Source organism: Rhineura floridana, chromosome 2, assembly GCF_030035675.1.
Source record: "Rhineura floridana isolate rRhiFlo1 chromosome 2, rRhiFlo1.hap2, whole genome shotgun sequence".
Taxonomy (NCBI): domain Eukaryota; kingdom Metazoa; phylum Chordata; class Lepidosauria; order Squamata; family Rhineuridae; genus Rhineura; species Rhineura floridana.
Genome location: NC_084481.1, coordinates 109,296,219 through 109,320,884, shown reverse-complemented (window position 1 = coordinate 109,320,884; position 24,666 = coordinate 109,296,219). Strand labels below are relative to the sequence as shown.

The following is a 24,666-nucleotide window of genomic DNA, read 5'->3' as shown; positions in this document are numbered from 1 at the left end:
GAGCCTGTGGAGGATGCTGGAGGTGTGGTCTTGCCCGGAGTGCTGCTTGGTGTTTCTGTGGTGGCGGTAGTTGTTACACCCAGTGGCGTTGTGCTTGTTTGGCAGTGCTTGTAGTCGCAGCAGAGGAACCTGACCTCATAGTCATAGCACATCTTGAACTTCCCTGTCTGCTCCTCATTCTTGCAGAGGAGTCCGACACCAGTGTTGCACTGCAAGTTCTGTCCAAGGAGAGACAGGCTCAGCTCAGGGTAGTCTACGGCCCTGCATTCGATGTCTTGGGGGTGCTCACAGACATTGCCTCCGGCTCCTCGGATCATATCAGGATTCTCAATATCGCCATCACCTGGACTGGAACTTGGATTGTGCTCACTATACCAAGAGGTCCATTGGCAGTTGGGCTGGCAAATGGTAGAGGTGCTTTCTGGCGTAGTGGAAACTGCAGGAGGCAGAGTAGTCGTAGTGACAACAGGCACTGTAGATGACTGCAAAGTGGTCCCGGTGGTGGGTATTGTTGACGTTGGTTTGGAAATAGGGGTAGATTGGAGAGATGTGGCTGTCACAGTGGAGATCTCTCCGGTGGTGGCAGAAGGTGTGCTGAGCTTGCCTGGTGATGTGACCAGAAGAGTGGTATGGGGAGTTGAAAGGGTGGTGGTTGTTTGCTTTCCGCTTGTTACTCCTGGAGTTGTAGAAAGAACAGTGGTACTCTGGGTGGTGGTGGATACAAGAGGAGGTGGAGTGGAGCCTGTGGAGGATGATGGAGGTGTGGTGTTGCCTGGAGTGCTGCCCGGTGTTTCTGTGGTGGCGGGAGTTGTTGGGCCCAGTGGTGTGGAAATTCCTTCTCGCGTTGTGGACACTAGGGGTGGCAGAGTGGTTGTAGAGCTCTGAGGGACCGTGGATGGTGGTAAAGTGGTCCCGGTGGTGGTTATCATTGACGTTGGTTTGGAAATAGGGGTAGAGTGGAGAGATGTGGCTGTCACAGTGGAGATCTCTCCGGTGGTGGCAGAAGGTGTGCTGAGCTCGCCTGGTGATGTGACTAGAACAGTAGTAAGGGGAGTTGAAAGGGTGGTGGTCACTGGCTTTCCGCTTGTTACTCCTGGAGTTGTGGAAAGAACTGTGGTGCTCTGGGTGGTGGTGGATACAAGAGGAGATGGCGTGGAGCCTGTGGAGGATGCTGGAGGTGTGGTCTTGCCCGGAGTGCTGCTTGGTGTTTCTGTGGTGGCGGTAGTTGTTACACCCAGTGGCGTTGTGCTTGTTTGGCAGTGCTTGTAGTCGCAGCAGAGGAACCTGACCTCATAGTCATAGCACATCTTGAACTTCCCTGTCTGCTCCTTATTCTTGCAGAGGAGTCCGACACCAGTGTTGCACTGCAAGTTCTGTCCAAGGAGAGACAGGCTCAGCTCAGGGTAGTCTACGGCCCTGCATTCGATGTCTTCGGGGTGCTCACAGACATTGCCTCCGGCTCCTCGGATCTTATCAGGATTCTCAATATCGCCATCACCTGGACTGGAACTTGGATTGTGCTCACTATACCAAGAGGTCCAGTGGCAGTTGGGCTGGCAAATGGTAGAGGTGCTTTCTTCCGTAGTGGAAACTGCAGGAGGCAGAGTAGTCGTAGTGACAACAGGCACTGTAGATGACTGCAAAGTGGTCCCGGTGGTGGGTATTGTTGACGTTGGTTTGGAAATAGGGGTAGATTGGAGAGATGTGGCTGTCACAGTGGAGATCTCTCCGGTGGTGGCAGAGGGTGTGCTGAGCTCGCCTGGTGATGTGACCAGAAGAGTGGTAAGGGGAGTTGAAAGGGTGGTGGTTGTTTGCTTTCCGCTTGTTACTCCTGGAGTTGTAGAAAGAACTGTGGTACTCTGGGTGGTGGTGGATACAAGAGGAGGTGGAGTGGAGCCTGTGGAGGATGCTGGAGGTGTGGTCTTGCCTGGAGTGCTGCCCGGTGTTTCTGTGGTGGCGGGAGTTGTTGGGCCCAGTGGTGTGGAAATTCCTTCTTGTGTTGTGGACACTAGGGGTGGCAGAGTGGTTGTAGAGCTCTGAGGGACCGTGGATGGTGGTAAAGTGGTCCCGGTGGTGGTTATCATTGACGTTGGTTTGGAAATAGGGGTAGAGTGGAGAGATGTGGCTGTCACAGTGGAGATCTCTCTGGTGGTGGCAGAAGGTGTGCTGAGCTCGCCTGGTGATGTGACTAGAACAGTAGTAAGGGGAGTGGAAAGGGTGGTGGTCACTGGCTTTCCGCTTGTTACTCCTGGAGTTGTGGAAAGAACTGTGGTGCTCTGGGTGGTGGTGGATACAAGAGGAGGTGGTTTGGAGCCTGTGGAGGATGCTGGAGGTGTGGTCTTGCCCGGAGTGCTGCTTGGTGTTTCTGTGGTGGCGGTAGTTGTTACACCCAGTGGCGTTGTGCTTGTTTGGCAGTGCTTGTAGTCGCAGCAGAGGAACCTGACCTCATAGTCATAGCACATCTTGAACTTCCCTGTCTGCTCCTTATTCTTGCAGAGGAGTCCGACACCAGTGTTGCACTGCAAGTTCTGTCCAAGGAGAGACAGGCTCAGCTCAGGGTAGTCTACGGCCCTGCATTCGATGTCTTCGGGGTGCTCACAGACATTGCCTCCGGCTCCTCGGATCTTATCAGGATTCTCAATATCGCCATCACCTGGACTGGAACTTGGATTGTGCTCACTATACCAAGAGGTCCATTGGCATTTGGGCTGGCAGATGGTAGAGGTGCTTTCTGGCGTAGTGGAAACTGCAGGAGGCAGAGTAGTCGCAGTGACAACAGGCACTGTAGATGACTGCAAAGTGGTCCCGGTGGTGGGTATTGTTGACGTTGGTTTGGAAAAAGGGGTAGATTGGAGAGATGTGGATGTCACAGTGGAGATCTCTCCGGTGGTGGCAGAGGGTGTGCTGAGCTCGCCTGGTGATGTGACCAGAAGAGTGGTAAGGGGAGTTGAAAGGATGGTGGTCGTTTGCTTTCCGCTCGTTACTCCTGGAGTTGTGGAAAGAACTGTGGTGCTCTGGGTGGTGGTGGATACAAGAGGAGGTGGAGTGGAGCCTGTGGAGGATGCTGGAGGTGTGGTGTTGCCTGGAGTGCTGCCCGGTGTTTCTGTGGTGGCGGGAGTTGTTGGGCCCAGTGGTGTGGAAATTCCTTCTCGCGTTGTGGACACTAGGGGTGGCAGAGTGGTTGTAGAGCTCTGAGGGACCGTGGATGGTGGTAAAGTGGTCCCGGTGGTGGTTATCATTGATGTTGGTTTGGAAATAGGGGTAGAGTGGAGAGATGTGGCTGTCACAGTGGAGATCTCTCCGGTGGTGGCAGAAGGTGTGCTGAGCTCGCCTGGTGATGTGACTAGAACAGTAGTAAGGGGAGTTGAAAGGGTGGTGGTCACTGGCTTTCCGCTTGTTACTCCTGGAGTTGTGGAAAGAACTGTGGTGCTCTGGGTGGTGGTGGATACAAGAGGAGGTGGCGTGGAGCCTGTGGAGGATGCTGGAGGTGAGGTCTTGCCCGGAGTGCTGCTTGGTGTTTCTGTGGTGGCGGTAGTTGTTACACCCAGTGGCGTTGTGCTTGTTTGGCAGTGCTTGTAGTCGCAGCAGAGGAACCTGACCTCATAGTCATAGCACATCTTGAACTTCCCTGTCTGCTCCTTATTCTTGCAGAGGAGTCCGACACCAGTGTTGCACTGCAAGTTCTGTCCAAGGAGAGACAGGCTCAGCTCAGGGTAGTCTACGGCCCTGCATTCGATGTCTTGGGGGTGCTCACAGACATTGCCTCCGGCTCCTCGGATCTTATCAGGATTCTCAATATCGCCATCACCTGGACTGGAACTTGGATTGTGCTCACTATACCAAGAGGTCCATTGGCAGTTCGGCTGGCAAATGGTAGAGGTGCTTTCTGGCGTAGTGGAAACTGCAGGAGACAGAGTAGTCGTAGTGACAACAGGCACTGTAGATGACTGCAAAGTGGTCCCGGTGGTGGGTATTGTTGACGTTGGTTTGGAAATAGGGGTAGATTGGAGAGATGTGGCTGTCACAGTGGAGATCTCTCCGGTGGTGGCAGAAGGTGTGCTGAGCTTGCCTGGTGATGTGACCAGAAGAGTAGTATGGGGAGTTGAAAGGGTGGTGGTTGTTTGCTTTCCGCTTGTTACTCCTGGAGTTGTGGAAAGAACTGTGGTGCTCTGGGTGGTGGTGGATACAAGAGGAGGTGGAGTGGAGCCTGTGGAGGATGCTGGAGGTGTGGTGTTGCCTGGAGTGCTGCCCGGTGTTTCTGTGGTGGCGGGAGTTGTTGGGCCCAGTGGTGTGGAAATTCCTTCTCGCGTTGTGGACACTAGGGGTGGCAGAGTGGTTGTAGAGCTCTGAGGGACCGTGGATGGTGGTAAAGTGGTCCCGGTGGTGGTTATCATTGATGTTGGTTTGGAAATAGGGGTAGAGTGGAGAGATGTGGCTGTCACAGTGGAGATCTCTCCGGTGGTGGCAGAAGGTGTGCTGAGCTCGCCTGGTGATGTGACTAGAACAGTAGTAAGGGGAGTTGAAAGGGTGGTGGTCACTGGCTTTCCGCTTGTTACTCCTGGAGTTGTGGAAAGAACTGTGGTGCTCTGGGTGGTGGTGGATGCAAGAGGAGGTGGTGTGGAGCCTGTGGAGGATGCTGGAGGTGTGGTCTTGCCCGGAGTGCTGCTTGGTGTTTCTGTGGTGGCGGTAGTTGTTATACCTAGTGGCGTTGTGCTTGTTTGGCAGTGCTTGTAGTCGCAGCAGAGGAACCTGACCTCATAATCATAGCACATCTTGAACTTCCCTGTCTGCTCCTTATTCTTGCAGAGGAGTCCGACACCAGTGTTGCACTGCAAGTTCTGTCCAAGGAGAGACAGGCTCAGCTCAGGGTAGTCTACGGCCCTGCATTCGATGTCTTGGGGGTGCTCACAGACATTGCCTCCGGCTCCTCGGATCTTATCAGGATTCTCAATATCGCCATCACCTGGACTGGAACTTGGATTGTGCTCACTATACCAAGAGGTCCAGTGGCAGTTCGGCTGGCAAAAGGTAGAGGTGCTTTCTGGCGTAGTGGAAACTGCAGGAGGCAGAGTAGTCGTAGTGACAACAGGCACTGTAGATGACTGCAAAGTGGTCCCGGTGGTGGGTATTGTTGACGTTGGTTTGGAAATAGGGGTAGATTGGAGAGATGTGGCTGTCACAGTGGAGATCTCTCCGGTGGTGGCAGAAGGTGTGCTGAGCTTGCCTGGTGATGTGACCAGAAGAGTGGTATGGGGAGTTGAAAGGGTGGTGGTTGTTTGCTTTCCGCTTGTTACTCCTGGAGTTGTAGAAAGAACAGTGGTACTCTGGGTGGTGGTGGATACAAGAGGAGGTGGAGTGGAGCCTGTGGAGGATGATGGAGGTGTGGTGTTGCCTGGAGTGCTGCCCGGTGTTTCTGTGGTGGCGGGAGTTGTTGGGCCCAGTGGTGTGGAAATTCCTTCTCGCGTTGTGGACACTAGGGGTGGCAGAGTGGTTGTAGAGCTCTGAGGGACCGTGGATGGTGGTAAAGTGGTCCCGGTGGTGGTTATCATTGACGTTGGTTTGGAAATAGGGGTAGAGTGGAGAGATGTGGCTGTCACAGTGGAGATCTCTCCGGTGGTGGCAGAAGGTGTGCTGAGCTCGCCTGGTGATGTGACTAGAACAGTAGTAAGGGGAGTTGAAAGGGTGGTGGTCACTGGCTTTCCGCTTGTTACTCCTGGAGTTGTGGAAAGAACTGTGGTGCTCTGGGTGGTGGTGGATGCAAGAGGAGGTGGTGTGGAGCCTGTGGAGGATGCTGGAGGTGTGGTCTTGCCCGGAGTGCTGCTTGGTGTTTCTGTGGTGGCGGTAGTTGTTATACCTAGTGGCGTTGTGCTTGTTTGGCAGTGCTTGTAGTCGCAGCAGAGGAACCTGACCTCATAATCATAGCACATCTTGAACTTCCCTGTCTGCTCCTTATTCTTGCAGAGGAGTCCGACACCAGTGTTGCACTGCAAGTTCTGTCCAAGGAGAGACAGGCTCAGCTCAGGGTAGTCTACGGCCCTGCATTCGATGTCTTGGGGGTGCTCACAGACATTGCCTCCGGCTCCTCGGATCTTATCAGGATTCTCAATATCGCCATCACCTGGACTGGAACTTGGATTGTGCTCACTATACCAAGAGGTCCAGTGGCAGTTCGGCTGGCAAAAGGTAGAGGTGCTTTCTGGCGTAGTGGAAACTGCAGGAGGCAGAGTAGTCGTAGTGACAACAGGCACTGTAGATGACTGCAAAGTGGTCCCGGTGGTGGGTATTGTTGACGTTGGTTTGGAAATAGGGGTAGATTGGAGAGATGTGGCTGTCACAGTGGAGATCTCTCCGGTGGTGGCAGAAGGTGTGCTGAGCTTGCCTGGTGATGTGACCAGAAGAGTGGTATGGGGAGTTGAAAGGGTGGTGGTTGTTTGCTTTCCGCTTGTTACTCCTGGAGTTGTAGAAAGAACAGTGGTACTCTGGGTGGTGGTGGATACAAGAGGAGGTGGAGTGGAGCCTGTGGAGGATGATGGAGGTGTGGTGTTGCCTGGAGTGCTGCCCGGTGTTTCTGTGGTGGCGGGAGTTGTTGGGCCCAGTGGTGTGGAAATTCCTTCTCGCGTTGTGGACACTAGGGGTGGCAGAGTGGTTGTAGAGCTCTGAGGGACCGTGGATGGTGGTAAAGTGGTCCCGGTGGTGGTTATCATTGACGTTGGTTTGGAAATAGGGGTAGAGTGGAGAGATGTGGCTGTCACAGTGGAGATCTCTCCGGTGGTGGCAGAAGGTGTGCTGAGCTCGCCTGGTGATGTGACTAGAACAGTAGTAAGGGGAGTTGAAAGGGTGGTGGTCACTGGCTTTCCGCTTGTTACTCCTGGAGTTGTGGAAAGAACTGTGGTGCTCTGGGTGGTGGTGGATACAAGAGGAGGTGGCGTGGAGCCTGTGGAGGATGCTGGAGGTGTGGTCTTGCCCGGAGTGCTGCTTGGTGTTTCTGTGGTGGCGGTAGTTGTTACACCCAGTGGCGTTGTGCTTGTTTGGCAGTGCTTGTAGTCGCAGCAGAGGAACCTGACCTCATAGTCATAGCACATCTTGAACTTCCCTGTCTGCTCCTTATTCTTGCAGAGGAGTCCGACACCAGTGTTGCACTGCAAGTTCTGTCCAAGGAGAGACAGGCTCAGCTCAGGGTAGTCTACGGCCCTGCATTCGATGTCTTCGGGGTGCTCACAGACATTGCCTCCGGCTCCTCGGATCTTATCAGGATTCTCAATATCGCCATCACCTGGACTGGAACTTGGATTGTGCTCACTATACCAAGAGGTCCATTGGCATTTGGGCTGGCAGATGGTAGAGGTGCTTTCTGGCGTAGTGGAAACTGCAGGAGGCAGAGTAGTCGCAGTGACAACAGGCACTGTAGATGACTGCAAAGTGGTCCCGGTGGTGGGTATTGTTGACGTTGGTTTGGAAAAAGGGGTAGATTGGAGAGATGTGGATGTCACAGTGGAGATCTCTCCGGTGGTGGCAGAGGGTGTGCTGAGCTCGCCTGGTGATGTGACCAGAAGAGTGGTAAGGGGAGTTGAAAGGATGGTGGTCGTTTGCTTTCCGCTTGTTACTCCTGGAGTTGTGGAAAGAACTGTGGTGCTCTGGGTGGTGGTGGATACAAGAGGAGGTGGAGTGGAGCCTGTGGAGGATGCTGGAGGTGTGGTGTTGCCTGGAGTGCTGCCCGGTGTTTCTGTGGTGGCGGGAGTTGTTGGGCCCAGTGGTGTGGAAATTCCTTCTCGCGTTGTGGACACTAGGGGTGGCAGAGTGGTTGTAGAGCTCTGAGGGACCGTGGATGGTGGTAAAGTGGTCCCGGTGGTGGTTATCATTGATGTTGGTTTGGAAATAGGGGTAGAGTGGAGAGATGTGGCTGTCACAGTGGAGATCTCTCCGGTGGTGGCAGAAGGTGTGCTGAGCTCGCCTGGTGATGTGACTAGAACAGTAGTAAGGGGAGTTGAAAGGGTGGTGGTCACTGGCTTTCCGCTTGTTACTCCTGGAGTTGTGGAAAGAACTGTGGTGCTCTGGGTGGTGGTGGATACAAGAGGAGGTGGCGTGGAGCCTGTGGAGGATGCTGGAGGTGAGGTCTTGCCCGGAGTGCTGCTTGGTGTTTCTGTGGTGGCGGTAGTTGTTACACCCAGTGGCGTTGTGCTTGTTTGGCAGTGCTTGTAGTCGCAGCAGAGGAACCTGACCTCATAGTCATAGCACATCTTGAACTTCCCTGTCTGCTCCTTATTCTTGCAGAGGAGTCCGACACCAGTGTTGCACTGCAAGTTCTGTCCAAGGAGAGACAGGCTCAGCTCAGGGTAGTCTACGGCCCTGCATTCGATGTCTTGGGGGTGCTCACAGACATTGCCTCCGGCTCCTCGGATCTTATCAGGATTCTCAATATCGCCATCACCTGGACTGGAACTTGGATTGTGCTCACTATACCAAGAGGTCCATTGGCAGTTGGGCTGGCAAATGGTAGAGGTGCTTTCTGGCGTAGTGGAAACTGCAGGAGGCAGAGTAGTCGTAGTGACAACAGGCACTGTAGATGACTGCAAAGTGGTCCCGGTGGTGGGTATTGTTGACGTTGGTTTGGAAATAGGGGTAGATTGGAGAGATGTGGCTGTCACAGTGGAGATCTCTCCGGTGGTGGCAGAAGGTGTGCTGAGCTTGCCTGGTGATGTGACCAGAAGAGTGGTATGGGGAGTTGAAAGGGTGGTGGTTGTTTGCTTTCCGCTTGTTACTCCTGGAGTTGTGGAAAGAACTGTGGTGCTCTGGGTGGTGGTGGATACAAGAGGAGGTGGAGTGGAGCCTGTGGAGGATGATGGAGGTGTGGTGTTGCCTGGAGTGCTGCCCGGTGTTTCTGTGGTGGCGGGAGTTGTTGGGCCCAGTGGTGTGGAAATTCCTTCTCGCGTTGTGGACACTAGGGGTGGCAGAGTGGTTGTAGAGCTCTGAGGGACCGTGGATGGTGGTAAAGTGGTCCCGGTGGTGGTTATCATTGATGTTGGTTTGGAAATAGGGGTAGAGTGGAGAGATGTGGCTGTCACAGTGGAGATCTCTCCGGTGGTGGCAGAAGGTGTGCTGAGCTCGCCTGGTGATGTGACTAGAACAGTAGTAAGGGGAGTTGAAAGGGTGGTGGTCACTGGCTTTCCGCTTGTTACTCCTGGAGTTGTGGAAAGAACTGTGGTGCTCTGGGTGGTGGTGGATGCAAGAGGAGGTGGCGTGGAGCCTGTGGAGGATGCTGGAGGTGTGGTCTTGCCCGGAGTGCTGCTTGGTGTTTCTGTGGTGGCGGTAGTTGTTATACCTAGTGGCGTTGTGCTTGTTTGGCAGTGCTTGTAGTCGCAGCAGAGGAACCTGACCTCATAATCATAGCACATCTTGAACTTCCCTGTCTGCTCCTTATTCTTGCAGAGGAGTCCGACACCAGTGTTGCACTGCAAGTTCTGTCCAAGGAGAGACAGGCTCAGCTCAGGGTAGTCTACGGCCCTGCATTCGATGTCTTCGGGGTGCTCACAGACATTGCCTCCGGCTCCTCGGATCTTATCAGGGTTCTCAATATCGCCATCACCTGGACTGGAACTTGGATTGTGCTCACTATACCAAGAGGTCCAGTGGCAGTTCGGCTGGCAAAAGGTAGAGGTGCTTTCTGGCGTAGTGGAAACTGCAGGAGGCAGAGTAGTCGTAGTGACAACAGGCACTGTAGATGACTGCAAAGTGGTCCCGGTGGTGGGTATTGTTGACGTTGGTTTGGAAATAGGGGTAGATTGGAGAGATGTGGCTGTCACAGTGGAGATCTCTCCAGTGGTGGCAGAAGGTGTGCTGAGCTCGCCTGGTGATGTGACTAGAACAGTAGTAAGGGGAGTTGAAAGGGTCGTGGTCACTGGCTTTCCGCTTGTTACTCCTGGAGTTGTGGAAAGAACTGTGGTGCTCTGGGTGGTGGTGGATACAAGAGGAGGTGGTGTGGAGCCTGTGGAGGATGCTGGAGGTGTGGTCTTGCCCGGAGTGCTGCTTGGTGTTTCTGTGGTGGCGGTAGTTGTTACACCCAGTGGCGTTGTGCTTGTTTGGCAGTGCTTGTAGTCGCAGCAGAGGAACCTGACCTCATAGTCATAGCACATCTTGAACTTCCCTGTCTGCTCCTTATTCTTGCAGAGGAGTCCGACACCAGTGTTGCACTGCAAGTTCTGTCCAAGGAGAGACAGGCTCAGCTCAGGGTAGTCTACGGCCCTGCATTCGATGTCTTCGGGGTGCTCACAGACATTGCCTCCGGCTCCTCGGATCTTATCAGGATTCTCAATATCGCCATCACCTGGACTGGAACTTGGATTGTGCTCACTATACCAAGAGGTCCAGTGGCAGTTGGGCTGGCAAATGGTAGAGGTGCTTTCTTCCGTAGTGGAAACTGCAGGAGGCAGAGTAGTCGTAGTGACAACAGGCACTGTAGATGACTGCAAAGTGGTCCCGGTGGTGGGTATTGTTGACGTTGGTTTGGAAATAGGGGTAGATTGGAGAGATGTGGCTGTCACAGTGGAGATCTCTCCGGTGGTGGCAGAGGGTGTGCTGAGCTCGCCTGGTGATGTGACCAGAAGAGTGGTAAGGGGAGTTGAAAGGGTGGTGGTTGTTTGCTTTCCGCTTGTTACTCCTGGAGTTGTAGAAAGAACTGTGGTACTCTGGGTGGTGGTGGATACAAGAGGAGGTGGAGTGGAGCCTGTGGAGGATGCTGGAGGTGTGGTCTTGCCTGGAGTGCTGCCCGGTGTTTCTGTGGTGGCGGGAGTTGTTGGGCCCAGTGGTGTGGAAATTCCTTCTTGTGTTGTGGACACTAGGGGTGGCAGAGTGGTTGTAGAGCTCTGAGGGACCGTGGATGGTGGTAAAGTGGTCCCGGTGGTGGTTATCATTGACGTTGGTTTGGAAATAGGGGTAGAGTGGAGAGATGTGGCTGTCACAGTGGAGATCTCTCTGGTGGTGGCAGAAGGTGTGCTGAGCTCGCCTGGTGATGTGACTAGAACAGTAGTAAGGGGAGTGGAAAGGGTGGTGGTCACTGGCTTTCCGCTTGTTACTCCTGGAGTTGTGGAAAGAACTGTGGTGCTCTGGGTGGTGGTGGATACAAGAGGAGGTGGTGTGGAGCCTGTAGAGGATGCTGGAGGTGTGGTCTTGCCCAGAGTGCTGCTTGGTGTTTCTGTGGTGGCGGTAGTTGTTACACCCAGTGGCGTTGTGCTTGTTTGGCAGTGCTTGTAGTCGCAGCAGAGGAACCTGACCTCATAGTCATAGCACATCTTGAACTTCCCTGTCTGCTCCTTATTCTTGCAGAGGAGTCCGACACCAGTGTTGCACTGCAAGTTCTGTCCAAGGAGAGACAGGCTCAGCTCAGGGTAGTCTACGGCCCTGCATTCGATGTCTTGGGGGTGCTCACAGACATTGCCTCCGGCTCCTCGGATCTTATCAGGATTCTCAATATCGCCATCACCTGGACTGGAACTTGGATTGTGCTCACTATACCAAGAGGTCCATTGGCAGTTGGGCTGGCAAAAGGTAGAGGTGCTTTCTGGCGTAGTGGAAACTGCAGGAGGCAGAGTAGTCGTAGTGACAACAGGCACTGTAGATGACTGCAAAGTGGTCCCGGTGGTGGGTATTGTTGACGTTGGTTTGGAAATAGGGGTAGATTGGAGAGATGTGGCTGTCACAGTGGAGATCTCTCCGGTGGTGGCAGAAGGTGTGCTGAGCTCGCCTGGTGATGTGACCAGAAGAGTGGTAAGGGGAGTTGAAAGGGTGGTGGTTGTTTGCTTTCCGCTTGTTACTCCTGGAGTTGTAGAAAGAACAGTGGTACTCTGGGTGGTGGTGGATACAAGAGGAGGTGGAGTGGAGCCTGTGGAGGATGCTGGAGGTGTGGTCTTGCCTGGAGTGCTGCCCGGTGTTTCTGTGGTGGCGGGAGTTGTTGGGCCCAGTGGTGTGGAAATTCCTTCTCGTGTTGTGGACACTAGGGGTGGCAGAGTGGTTGTAGAGCTCTGAGGGACCGTGGATGGTGGTAAAGTGGTCCCGGTGGTGGTTATCATTGACGTTGGTTTGGAAATAGGGGTAGAGTGGAGAGATGTGGCTGTCGCAGTGGAGATCTCTCCGGTGGTGGTAGAAGGTGTGCTGAGCTCGCCTGGTGATGTTACTAGAACAGTAGTAAGGGGAGTTGAAAGGGTGGTGGTCACTGGCTTTCCGCTTGTTACTCCTGGAGTTGTGGAAAGAACTGTGGTGCTCTGGGTGGTGGTGGATACAAGAGGAGGTGGCGTGGAGCCTGTGGAGGATGCTGGAGGTGTGGTCTTGCCCGGAGTGCTGCTTGGTGTTTCTGTGGTGGCGGTAGTTGTTACACCCAGTGGCGTTGTGCTTGTTTGGCAGTGCTTGTAGTCGCAGCAGAGGAACCTGACCTCATAGTCATAGCACATCTTGAACTTCCCGGTCTGCTCCTCATTCTTACAGAGGAGCCCGACACCAGTGTTGCACTGCAAGTTCTGTCCAAGGAGAGACAGGCTCAGCTCAGGGTAGTCTACAGCCCTGCATTCGATGTCTTGGGGGTGCTCACAGACATTGCCTCCAGCTCCTCGGATCTTATCAGGATTCTCAATATCGCCATCACCTGGACTGGAACTTGGATTGTGCTCACTATACCAAGAGGTCCATTGGCATTTGGGCTGGCAAAAGGTAGAGGTGCTTTCTGGCGTAGTGGAAACTGCAAGAGGCAGAGTAGTCGTAGTGACAACAGGCACTGTAGATGACTGCAAATTGGTCCCGGTGGTGGGTATTGTTGACGTTGGTTTGGAAATAGGGATAGATTGGAGAGATGTGGCTGTCACAGTGGAGATCTCTCCAGTGGTGGCAGAAGGTGTGCTGAGCTCGGGTGGTGATGTGACTAGAACAGTAGTAAGGGGAGTTGAAAGGGTGGTGGTCACTGGCTTTCCGCTTGTTACTCCTGGAGTTGTGGAAAGAACTGTGGTGCTCTGGGTGGTGGTGGATGCAAGAGGAGGTGGCGTGGAGCCTGTGGAGGATGCTGGAGGTGTGGTCTTGCCCGGAGTGCTGCTTGGTGTTTCTGTGGTGGCGGTAGTTGTTACACCCAGTGGCGTTGTGCTTGTTTGGCAGTGCTTGTAGTTGCAGCAGAGGAACCTGACCTCATAGTCATAGCACATCTTGAACTTCCCTGTCTGCTCCTCATTCTTGCAGAGGAGTCCGACACCAGTGTTGCACTGCAAGTTCTGTCCAAGGAGAGACAGGCTCAGCTCAGGGTAGTCTACGGCCCTGCATTCGATGTCTTGGGGGTGCTCACAGACATTGCCTCCGGCTCCTCGGATCTTATCAGGATTCTCAATATCGCCATCACCTGGACTGGAACTTGGATTGTGCTCACTATACCAAGAGGTCCATTGGCAGTTGGGCTGGCAAATGGTAGAGGTGCTTTCTGGCGTAGTGGAAACTGCAGGAGGCAGAGTAGTCGTAGTGACAACAGGCACTGTAGATGACTGCAAAGTGGTCCCGGTGGTGGGTATTGTTGACGTTGGTTTGGAAATAGGGGTAGATTGGAGAGATGTGGCTGTCACAGTGGAGATCTCTCCGGTGGTGGCAGAAGGTGTGCTGAGCTCGGGTGGTGATGTGACTAGAATAGTAGTAAGGGGAGTTGAAAGGGTGGTGGTCACTGGCTTTCCGCTTGTTACTCCTGGAGTTGTGGAAAGAACTGTGGTGCTCTGGGTGGTGGTGGATGCAAGAGGAGGTGGCGTGGAGCCTGTGGAGGATGCTGGAGGTGTGGTCTTGCCCGGAGTGCTGCTTGGTGTTTCTGTGGTGGTGGTAGTTGTTACACCCAGTGGCGTTGTGCTTGTTTGGCAGTGCTTGTAGTTGCAGCAGAGGAACCTGACCTCATAGTCATAGCACATCTTGAACTTCCCTGTCTGCTCCTCATTCTTGCAGAGGAGTCCGACACCAGTGTTGCACTGCAAGTTCTGTCCAAGGAGAGACAGGCTCAGCTCAGGGTAGTCTACGGCCCTGCATTCGATGTCTTGGGGGTGCTCACAGACATTGCCTCCGGCTCCTCGGATCTTATCAGGATTCTCAATATCGCCATCACCTGGACTGGAACTTGGATTGTGCTCACTATACCAAGAGGTCCATTGGCATTTGGGCTGGCAAATGGTGGAGGTGCTTTCTGGCGTAGTGGAAATTAGATGTGGCATAGTAGTTGTTGTGCCAGCTGTGACCCTGGATGTTGTTTTGCCTGTTGTTATTATCGGTGTGATTGCTGGTGATGTAGATGTTGTTTCTGGAGTGCTTGTACTAGTGGATATGGGTGTTGACGTCCCACATGGTATGTACTGGCAGCAGTGGAACCTGATTTCATAATTGTAGCAGATTGGTGGAATCTGATCTTTGTTGTTACAAATCAAACCATTAGTTTTAGAACAGTGTATGTTTTGACCAAGGGAATCTAGTTTTTCAGTAGGAAAGTTCTGAGCTCTGCATTCCACTTCATCTGGCATTTTACATACATTGTGTCCTTTTGCTCTTATGTTATCTGGTGTTTCGTAATCCCCATTGCTTGTTCCAACTTTTGGGTAGCTAACATCGTACCATTCTGTCCATTCACATATTTTATGTACACATGCTGTTGTTTCTGGTGTCGTTGATTCTGTAAAAGGGGTGAATTTTTAAATTTTAATCAGGTTTATTTAGTTTATAAATTTATTTTTATTTTAGGACAAATGTCATTCTGTACTTAATTGTTGTTTTTGTTATTATTATTATTAAATCTGGCATGACGCTTGATTTTATAGACAGAAAACAGAAAACTTCACATTTTTAGATATGCAATATATAACAAAATACGTGAGATTGGTATATTCCAGAATGTTTCCCCCTATTTTAGAGGATTTATAAAGTTTTCATAATCATTTTATTTACTTATATATGTTGTTCATAAATGCTGATTATTGATTAAGCTACATTGACATCCAATATAGTTGAGACTACTGGTAAAATTTACATTACAAAGTTAGCTGAGATTCTTTTACCATTTTTGTGTGTGTTTTACAGTGTTTTTTGGCAACCGTGATTCTAACACCAGGACCAAGATGTGGAACAATCTGTGCTATTACTCCAGTTTACTACAGGTAGGAGCTATTGTTCTGCTCTCTGGTGCAATATAGTGCATGTCTACTGAGATGTATGTCCCATTGAGTTCAATGAAGCTCACTCCCAGATAAGTATGGAGAGAACTGAAGCCAAAGATTTGTATTGAAATACCTGCTACACTTGATGGTGTGGATGAAATGGTTGTGAATGTAAATGGTGGTGCGGTAGTACCACCACATTTGTAGAGTTCTCTGTGGATTGTTCCATTGACATCACAGGTTGCAATCATGCACCAGCCCAAGCCATCTGTGGTGTTGTAGATGACATCCTTGTAGATATAAGTCTTTCCTTCATAATAGCAGTAGCATGCTGAAATTTAAGAGTGTAAGAATGGCTTGCGGTTAGACAACATGATATGAAATAGGTCATAAGGTGTCATTTAGAAATCACTATATACAACTTACCTTTGGCATCGTAGCTACACTCTATGCCTGTACTGGTGCATTCACTGTAAGAAATGGCAGGAAAGTATGAGACTCTGGAGTCATAAAACCACACGCTGCTGTTTATTTTCTACTTAGTTCTTCCTGAAGGTTACTTTCATTGTGTTTTTATTTTATTTTTTAAAAAAGGATTCAGCTGATATTTACTTTTAAAAAGACATATCCTTCAACATTTCACAGATGAAAAAAAGGGACACTCCTGTAACACCTTGTTGTTACATTAAGGACTACTTGCATTAACCCTCTCTCCCATGCTGTACATTGCTGAAGGCAATTTATTTGATTACATTTATTTTTAAATGTACCTCCAACTGTTTTTGCCTTCCAACAACATTCAGCAACATTTACTATCTGGATTGCTAGTTACCAGGGAATGGAAAGGAAGCCACATCCCTGCCTCCAAGACACCCTGTCTGGGGACTTACTGCCACCAAGGATCTCACCAGTGGCACTCCTTCTTGCCCACACATTTGGCAGGCAGAAGGGGGAATGCTGTATGGGTGTCACTTCATTGGTGGCAGCTGGCAGGAGGCTGGTTTAGCCAGGAGAACTGGGCAGAGGGACACCTCTGCCCAATCCCACTCCAGGCCTAGCCCAAGGGGGATTTCAATTGCTCTGCCTGGTCCCTTCCCTTCACAGACCATTTGACAACTTGTTTCTTGTTCTTCATAGTTATTTTTGGCAGTGTCTGGGCCCGAGCAGGAACTACTTTTTGAGGGTTTCTTCCTCTTTTGTTTTTGTTTTCTGCTGTAACACCAACTTCTTTTCTTACATATTTTATATGTTATATTTTATATATTCTGTTATGGACAATAATATTATGGGAAATAATGACAATATCATGGAAAATTTTGTCATGGCTGTAGTTTCTACAATCATTTCCTTAGTAATAAATCCCAGTGCTTACTCTGGAATGAACCTCTTGCACATGACTATTCACACTAATCAGAAAAAGGTATTCATACCTTATAGAGAAACTCATTAAATATGAGATACACATGAATACTTTCTGTCGGTATTGAATACACTTGAGAAAAACAAGGGAGATTTCATCTACCACTTTGACACAGAATTGCAAACAAGAACATTTTAATAATTTTCTTGTTTTGGTCTTCAGTATTTATTTTGTATGTAAAATCAAATAAAAGATATTAGGTTGTATTCAGGTAACATTTACTAGATTATACCCATTGAAATTAATAGACCCAAGTTAGTCATGGACAGTTAATTTTAATGGGTTTACTCTGAGTAAATGTTAGGTGACTACAATCCATTACTTCCACCGATTAGATTCTCAGCATATCCCACTTTAACACAATCACGTGTGTATCTGATAAAGCATGTAATTGGATCAACAAAATTCATTCTGGAATCAACAAGAATAAAATCTCATAACGTATACTGAGAATAAATAGCAACCCAACTCTGCTATGATTATTTTCTCTTACTGTTGCCAGGCTATACACACTTACCATGACTGACATGTCTCTCTTGAGTCAAAGGTTTTCCCTAATGGATGATAGTTACCCTGAGCATCATAACAGCCACAAACATCAACACAATTCATTTCATCCTCATTGAAATAGGGCTTATCTGCTGGACAGTGTGGGTAGCAGCCTGAAAGAAAGGACGTTATGAAGGAGAGAAGAAGAATATATGACCAAAAAGAAATTCCATATCATCTTTTATCTAAAATTATCTAAAACTTTATGCTTGTTTGTTTTAGCCAATGCTGGGATCTGGCCACCACCAGCTTTTCCACATGCTTCCAAGTTTCCATGAGAAGAAAAAGGTGTGGTCATTTGAAGTTCTGTGCAACAATCCCAAGATACTTGACCTGTTTTCATTGGTTCATAATTTAGCAAATATGAGCAGCAGCAAACAAATTCAAATGAAGCTGATTTAAATGGTTTGTCATCTTATCAGATTGAGGATCAAGATTCCACTCTGACTGCAGATTGGCCTAATTTCTGTTTAAAAAATGTGTTCTAAAGTCTAGAAACTGGCAGTATTTTTTTAGAATAGAGCGCCTAAGCTGTAAATTAGAATGTGTAGATTGGATTCTATCTCACCAGTACTTCAAAAAGTCTTCACTACTTGCCAGTTTGTTTCTGAATGAAGTCCAAAGTGCTGTGTTGACATCCCATTTCTGCATCTCCCTCTCCATTTTTAGCACCTACTTCATTTGTATATAGATGCCAGGTAAACAACATTCTCCTCCACCCCTAGGCACCAGGTATTAGTCGAAACTAGGCTGTCCTTAAGATCTGCTTTTCTCTGGCTTTTCCTATGTACTGAGTATTTTATAGTTTTGATTATCTTACAATGCAATTCTACGCATGTCTCCTCAGTAGTAACTTCCATTGAAATTGCTGCAGTGATAAAATAATCCAGATAACCAAAACTATAAAGTACACAGTGCATAAGAAAAGCCAGAGAAAAACAAATCATTAACAACATTTAAATTGTGCGCGATCGGCTGTAAAACACTTCGGGGCTCCTTTAACTCGTGCCACCTCCCATGCCATTTCCCTGATGAGTGATATCTTCCCAAACAGATCTCTGAAACTGCTATTAGCCCTGGAGAGGGAAAAAAATAGGTACAACACTGGCACATGTCTTTTTTCGAATTACAGCTAATAGTAGCTTGAGGGAGAGATGATTTAAATTGTGGAAATATTGCAGAGGGAAAGGCCCCTTCCCAGAGCTTGGTGACCCCAGTCCAATTGAAAGCCTTACATGGGCAAAGCAAAATATGTCAAGAGAATCAGTGATAGATCTCCTGAATCACATCTAGGCTGGCCCTTAGAATTTAAGCCTAATTGCAAACTATTTGGAGCCAGAAAAGAAGCACATGGGAACTGAAGGTGACCTATTTTCTATTGATTTAGACAAAACAACCCCAAACCTGAAACCTATTACATGTTGTGTATAGTAGACAGCTCACTAAGCACAAAAAACACTCATAGTCTCTTTACCTTCCAAGCCAGGCAATTGATAAAGGCATCTGCCACTTGGATTCCTACATGTCTTCATGCATGGGGCTCCACAAGGCTTGTAGTGCCATTCACATTCTCCTTCAGTGTTGTAATAGTCACAGAACATTGCTAAGGGGAATCAGGAGAAAAATGTTAAGAACAAATATTCCAGCACGGATATGTATTGCTGTCAGTGCCTTTAAAATAATTGTGGATGCTATGACAAGTATGTTTCTGAAGTCTGTATGTAAATTGATCAGAAGATGCCTAGCAAAAGATAGTGCTGAATATTGGCTTGAGTCAAATTAGATTATTTCTAATTACTGTGACATGGTCGTTATGGGAATTCAATGGTAGGGATCATTCAGTTTGTACATTAAGGGTTAGTGTTAAAGTTAACTAGTAAAGAAGGGGACAGGTGGAGGTGTTGGTTAGCAACCAGGCAGAGTGGCATGATCTTTGCTGAGATAGCACATGCTCTGATTGGCTGTGTAGTTCTAAGGAAGTTTTTTCTCTGTATGTTTGGTTGTATATCTCCCTGCTATGTACAATGCCTAAGAAAGGCAATACCTAAGAAAGACAAAATCTCTCTTTCTTCTCAAATTATACACTGTTTTTTGTTCAGTTTGTTCAGGAAAGAGTTATCAGAACTTTTCTCTTTGGACTCATTCTGCATTATTTAAATGACTTTGCTAACAGTTGTATCAGTCATCAGTTTGACATCCTACATCAGGGCATTGCTGATTCATAAGAGGCATTCGCAGTACCAAAAAAATAAATAAATCCAGACATTTTCTTCACTGTCTCATGTATATTTGATGGAAAAACTATCTTTGAAGCTAATATTTCATTTCCCTTTCTCCCTCCTCCCACTTTCACAAATACATTCAAGTGTGTACTCACGACAGAATGATGGTGTTCTCCATGATATGCACACTCCAAATTCACTACATGCTTGAGCATAGGCAGCAACAGCTGTACAGAAACATTCACAATCTCCCCCAGTGTCACAAGCACAGGAATCAGTTACACAAGCTTCATAATATTTTGTTGGTTCAACCTGTTAAGACATTAAAGCATGAGCTATGAATCTTGTTGGTGTTTCCTAAACTTGATCCACTGGTGACAATTCCTTTGAAAAGTTTGTTGATACTATTTTTACCCCTTTGGGTTTGTGATTGTTCTCATAGGCTTTAAGCTACTGGGCAAAAGATTCTAAGGATCAAGCTAAATGTAAAGTCTAAATGCATCTTTGCATTTAATATGTGTAAACAATAATTATCATTCCCCCACCTTCAGCTGATGCTAATTGCATTTTTCAAAAATGTGCATGATAAATACAAAGTCACGTTTAACATCATGTCTAGTTTAGTTCTAAACGGATGAAGATATAGGCCCTGAATCTGATTCAGAGATGTTCAAACACAGATGTGCACCTGTGCACCTGCTGCTTTGCTTATGCATCCTCTGCAAAATGTCTGCACTGCTCATTCTGACAGCGTTGATCACCTCTTGTAGAGGGGAGGGGTGCCTGTACTGCCAGTACTGACTCCAGTACCCACTTTTTCTCCAAACAGGTGATCAGAATCGACAAACTGACAGTCTGTTCAGAGATGTGAGTGTGACAATCATAAAGTACACAAACTACCTCCCAATATTATTTTGCACAGGCAGAAAGATAGGTCTCTAAGCAAAATTCTATTTATGGTGCTTGTCTGCTGTATTAGGATGATAAAAGTCTCATAGCTGAATATTCACATCTAGAATTATTAGTAAAGGGTTGCAATAAAATGCATTCTTGTGATTTGTATACAAGCGTCAGAATATTCAGTAAGATACTTCCTTTTAAAATAGGAAAGAAATATATTAGCATGAGCTAATTTTCTGAATGGTCTGCCTTTATTTAGCTTGCATTCTTGGCGGGGGGGGGCTTTTCCAAATGGTTTGTTCCCAGTCCAATATATATATATTAGAAACATGATCTAGTGATAAAGATAGTCCAAAATCTAGATAATGAAGCAGTGGGTCAACATAAGGATGCTACCAGACAGCCTTCAGTGTGGGTGACATCCTGCGGGCGTTACCTGCCTTCTAAAATGGTCAGTTGAAATCAATGGAACCATGTGTATAACTACAGACTTGCAATTGCTCAGAAGTATGCTACTGGGGATCGCTGATTCATAGCATCGCCATAAGTTGTAATTGAAGCCATATAACAACAACAACAGAAGTGGTAAACACCTGAATGAATTCTATACTTCAGGAAAATTCTGCCCCAAGGATTTGGTGTACCTGAGAGTGGCAGGCAGCAAAGGCCTTACTGTTGATAATGCTGCATTGCTTCTGTGACCAGGACTTTCTGTATGGGTTCTTGGAACAAGGATCCTTTGTGCATTTGGCATCAGGACAAGAGGGAGACACCTTCCAACTGTTTCCAAACTCCAGCACATCACCTACTACAGACTGACTCCGGGTAGTAAAGTCATTAATTCCATTGCCATCATAGTTCCCACATAAGCCACAGACCTGACCCTGCACAAAGAGGCAAGAAAATAACTAAGTTATAGATAAGATGCACGAATCTCTCAGACCAGCTTAATGCTTGACTTTTTCCTATTTAGTTAATTAACTCATTGCCATTTCTTATTGTAGGAAAACAATCAGTTCATTCTTTGTTTAGTTTAATGAATACTAGTCATGTGTGCCTGAAAGTAAGGGTTTGTTTGTTTTTTTCTTTTACTTCCTATGAAAATTATTTTAAACCTTTGAACAAAAGAACAAAAACAGAATTTTGCATTTTGTTCTATTTCTAAGAAGTTCATGTTAATCTACAATTTAGTACCTACTTATACATCCTATTCTTTCTTTCTCTTATTGTAGTGTTGAACAATTGCCACATGTAGCTCAAACAGACTAGCAAACTTACATTGAAAATATACTGCGTTGGTATAGCATTTGTTCATTGGTCATTCCTCAGATGTTTAAATGATAATGGCAATATTGTATAACTACAATATTTGGTATCTCTACCAAAACATTGTGGCTTCCGGGTCAATGGGAAAATAGACATTTTGGGACTGGGACAGATAATCATCTAAAGCAGAATTATATTACTGTATACTAATGATACTTTTCAAAATATGGCTGCCAGGCAGAGGCTGCTTGAAACTTCTTCCAAGTGCCATTAGCTCCATGTGGAGATGACCCATTTGTATGATGTACCTCTATGCCATCTTCAAACATTCCTAGTAGTGGGAACTGCAAGAAGGCATACAATGGGAACCATTATATACTGAACAGACTAGGCATATGAAATAGCTCCCTTTGTGGACCAGTCCTTTTGCAAAGGCCATTTCAGATTACTTCCCCATGGTGCCTATGTCATGAAAACCAGCTTTTAGGTTGTGCTCCTAAGTGTAACATATGTGTGACACTTATGGAAGTAATTGCCATTGAGATGAATGGGGTTTACATCTGTGATTTTAAACTCAATATATAAAAGACACTAGATTTTATAGTAAAGAGTACCTCACCTTGAAATCAGCACTTAATTTGATAAATATGCTGGTTTTCTTATCCCATAAGAGGATCAGCCCATTGTTGGCCTCAATAACCAAATACATGCCCATGTAGCGAATTTTGTAAGGTAGTTGGCCTCCATCACCCCTTTGTACCAATTCATGATGCTCCTCACTGAGTATCAGCTCATAGTTCTAGGAGAGCAAAATAATTAATGGAAAAAGTAAAGAACAAAGCCTGGAGTTACTTATCAACAATTCATGAAAAGAAGTTTAAACTGCATGCTTAGCCATTTTATTTAGCTAGCGTGACTTGACAATATCTTGATGCATATTTATTTAAGGAAAAATGAACACATCATCTGTATATGACCGATCATTTAGTCAAAAACAATACTGTCATCTGGGCATAATTTGGGAATTAGTTGGGAAAGGTTGGGAAGGGTTGTGGCTCAATGGAAGAGCATATGCTTTGCATGAAGCAGGTCCCAGATTTAATCCCAAGCATCTCCAGGTAGAGCTGGGAATGTCCCCCATGTAAAACCCTGGAGAGCCACTGCCAGTCAGTGTAGACAGTACTTTACTAGATGGCCTGATGGCCTGACTGGCATGATGGGGTACAATTTTAACCCATGGAGGGATTCAAAATGGGATCAGTAGAACTCTGATCCTTCCCCATGTCCCTCACATCAATGCATGAGCTTCAGCTCACAGAAAACAGCATACCAGGATGTTTCAGGGAGTGGGAAGTATGCCATTTCCATGTGTGTCTTTATGCACTGAGCATTTGGGGAATACAGGCAATCCCTCTATGCATGGGTGCTGCACTCATGTGAGAGGATGAATAGTACCATAAGAAAATTCTTTTAGGCTTGAACTAGTTTCCAGAATATTGACCTTGACTGAATTTAAAATTGTTAGCTCCAAGATAAAGGGCTGGGACCCAAAATGCAAGGCCATGGATTTTTTTCATCCAATAGGAAGTTGACCTCCCCCCCCATTGCACAATATACCCCACCATACCATAGCACAAACTGCTTTTGAAACTTCTCTTGATTTCTCTGAACCTCTTGGTGTGGTGCTTCATTGCTAAAAATCAGCAACAGTTTGGCAAGGGAGAGTGAGAACTACTAGTTGACAATCATGAGTAGTTGATGAATGTTTGGACCCTTACTAATACTTAATACAAATACGTTTTTTCACTTAAGATATTATATTTTAGAAAGTTCATTGTTTGGAGCCTAGTGTGTAGACCAGAACATTTCTGAACATTAGCATAAACACTAAGCCCTAATGCTATTTGCTACTCACCCCGAAGAACACTTTAATAGATTTCGAGCAAGTGGTTCCAGTGGTGCCACAGGGAAGATTTTCAGTGATGACTCGGAATGTTCCTTGGATGGAATTGTTCTGTCCACAGTGATCCTAAGAAGGAAGGATGTGGGTGTGAAATGAGGGAAGAGATTGTTTTGTACGTCGCCTAGAGTGGCCTTTGGCCAGATAGGCAACACAAAAATTAAATTTATTTATTTATTATTTATTATTCTATCTGTGGTATATATAAGTTCTTTCTTAGTTTATAATGCCAAGACAAATTGCTCAGTACCTGGACTAGTGTATATTCACACTTCCCATTGAAAGTGTAACGCTTGTCATCAAAGGTGATATAATGTCCATCTCCATAAACAGCGCAGGTACCTAAGCACCTGTCCTTGGTGCATTGCCACATCCTGTTCTTACATACACTGGAAAAAAGGGTGAACAGACAGCATTTTAAAGTGATTCCTCATATCTGCACAATTTTTAGGTATTTATTTAGATATGATATTTGCAGGTATATTCCATTATTATTAATAATAATAATAAGAAGAATATTTATACCACTTTTCAACAAGAAGTTTTCAAAGCAGTTTACATAACATGGCAACAATATCAACATCCTAAACCAGTCTTAATTCTGAGTTTCCACTTATGTTGCCTCTGCATGAGTTTTGCAGCCCTGGATTTAGCAGGTAGTATCAATGGATCCTGGCTTTTACATTGGAGGGAAAACATTTGTGTACATACAAATAAAGTAATACGTGAAGTGACCCCATGTCTATCTGCCAACCCCTTGTTCAACCTGGCAATCTTTCATAATGTTGTTCATTTTAGGAATATGTAAGATGATGATAACAAGAGGCGTTATCTTTGAGAAATTCTTACCAGGTGTTACAGTCGACTTTAATCTTCTCTCCTGGCCGATAAGTGGCATCATTGTGAATGCATGGACACTCTTCCTTAGGGATGCAGCCCCCTTTACCATCTGACACCAGCCCAGTAGGGCACACACAGCCAGAGACACACTGTGTGTTGTACTGTAAGAGCCAAGAAAGCAGAACTTCAGAAGACAGAGTAACACTGATATTAACCACATTTGCTTCTGTCTCTAGTCCACTAAAACAGGGCTGGCTCAAAAGACTACAGGCTGTGAGAATCCAAGTGGGTGAAAGTCCTTGCTTGTTAAATAGTGAACTATCGCCTATCAGCTGTAGTGCATACCCAGGACCTCCAGTTCAT

At 47.2% G+C, this 24,666-nt stretch overlaps 1 protein-coding gene across 1 annotated transcript in view; it reads right to left on the bottom strand.

Annotated features, from left to right (window-relative positions):
- The window catches only part of LOC133377980 (mucin-5B-like), a 79,506-nt gene that overhangs the window by 29,722 nt on the left and 25,118 nt on the right, over positions 1 to 24,666 (bottom strand). Inside the window, exons 20-32 of the mRNA XM_061612767.1 lie at positions 24,313 to 24,464; positions 23,714 to 23,852; positions 23,419 to 23,532; positions 22,123 to 22,302; positions 20,882 to 21,121; positions 19,493 to 19,649; positions 18,590 to 18,718; positions 17,084 to 17,228; positions 15,573 to 15,616; positions 15,280 to 15,477; positions 2,240 to 14,665; positions 2,089 to 2,176; positions 1,505 to 1,524 (exon numbers count right to left, since the gene is read on the bottom strand). Coding sequence (XP_061468751.1) covers positions 1,505 to 1,524; positions 2,089 to 2,176; positions 2,240 to 14,665; positions 15,280 to 15,477; positions 15,573 to 15,616; positions 17,084 to 17,228; positions 18,590 to 18,718; positions 19,493 to 19,649; positions 20,882 to 21,121; positions 22,123 to 22,302; positions 23,419 to 23,532; positions 23,714 to 23,852; positions 24,313 to 24,464 — 14,032 coding nt within the window. The remainder of the gene's footprint in view (positions 1 to 1,504; positions 1,525 to 2,088; positions 2,177 to 2,239; positions 14,666 to 15,279; positions 15,478 to 15,572; positions 15,617 to 17,083; positions 17,229 to 18,589; positions 18,719 to 19,492; positions 19,650 to 20,881; positions 21,122 to 22,122; positions 22,303 to 23,418; positions 23,533 to 23,713; positions 23,853 to 24,312; positions 24,465 to 24,666) is intronic.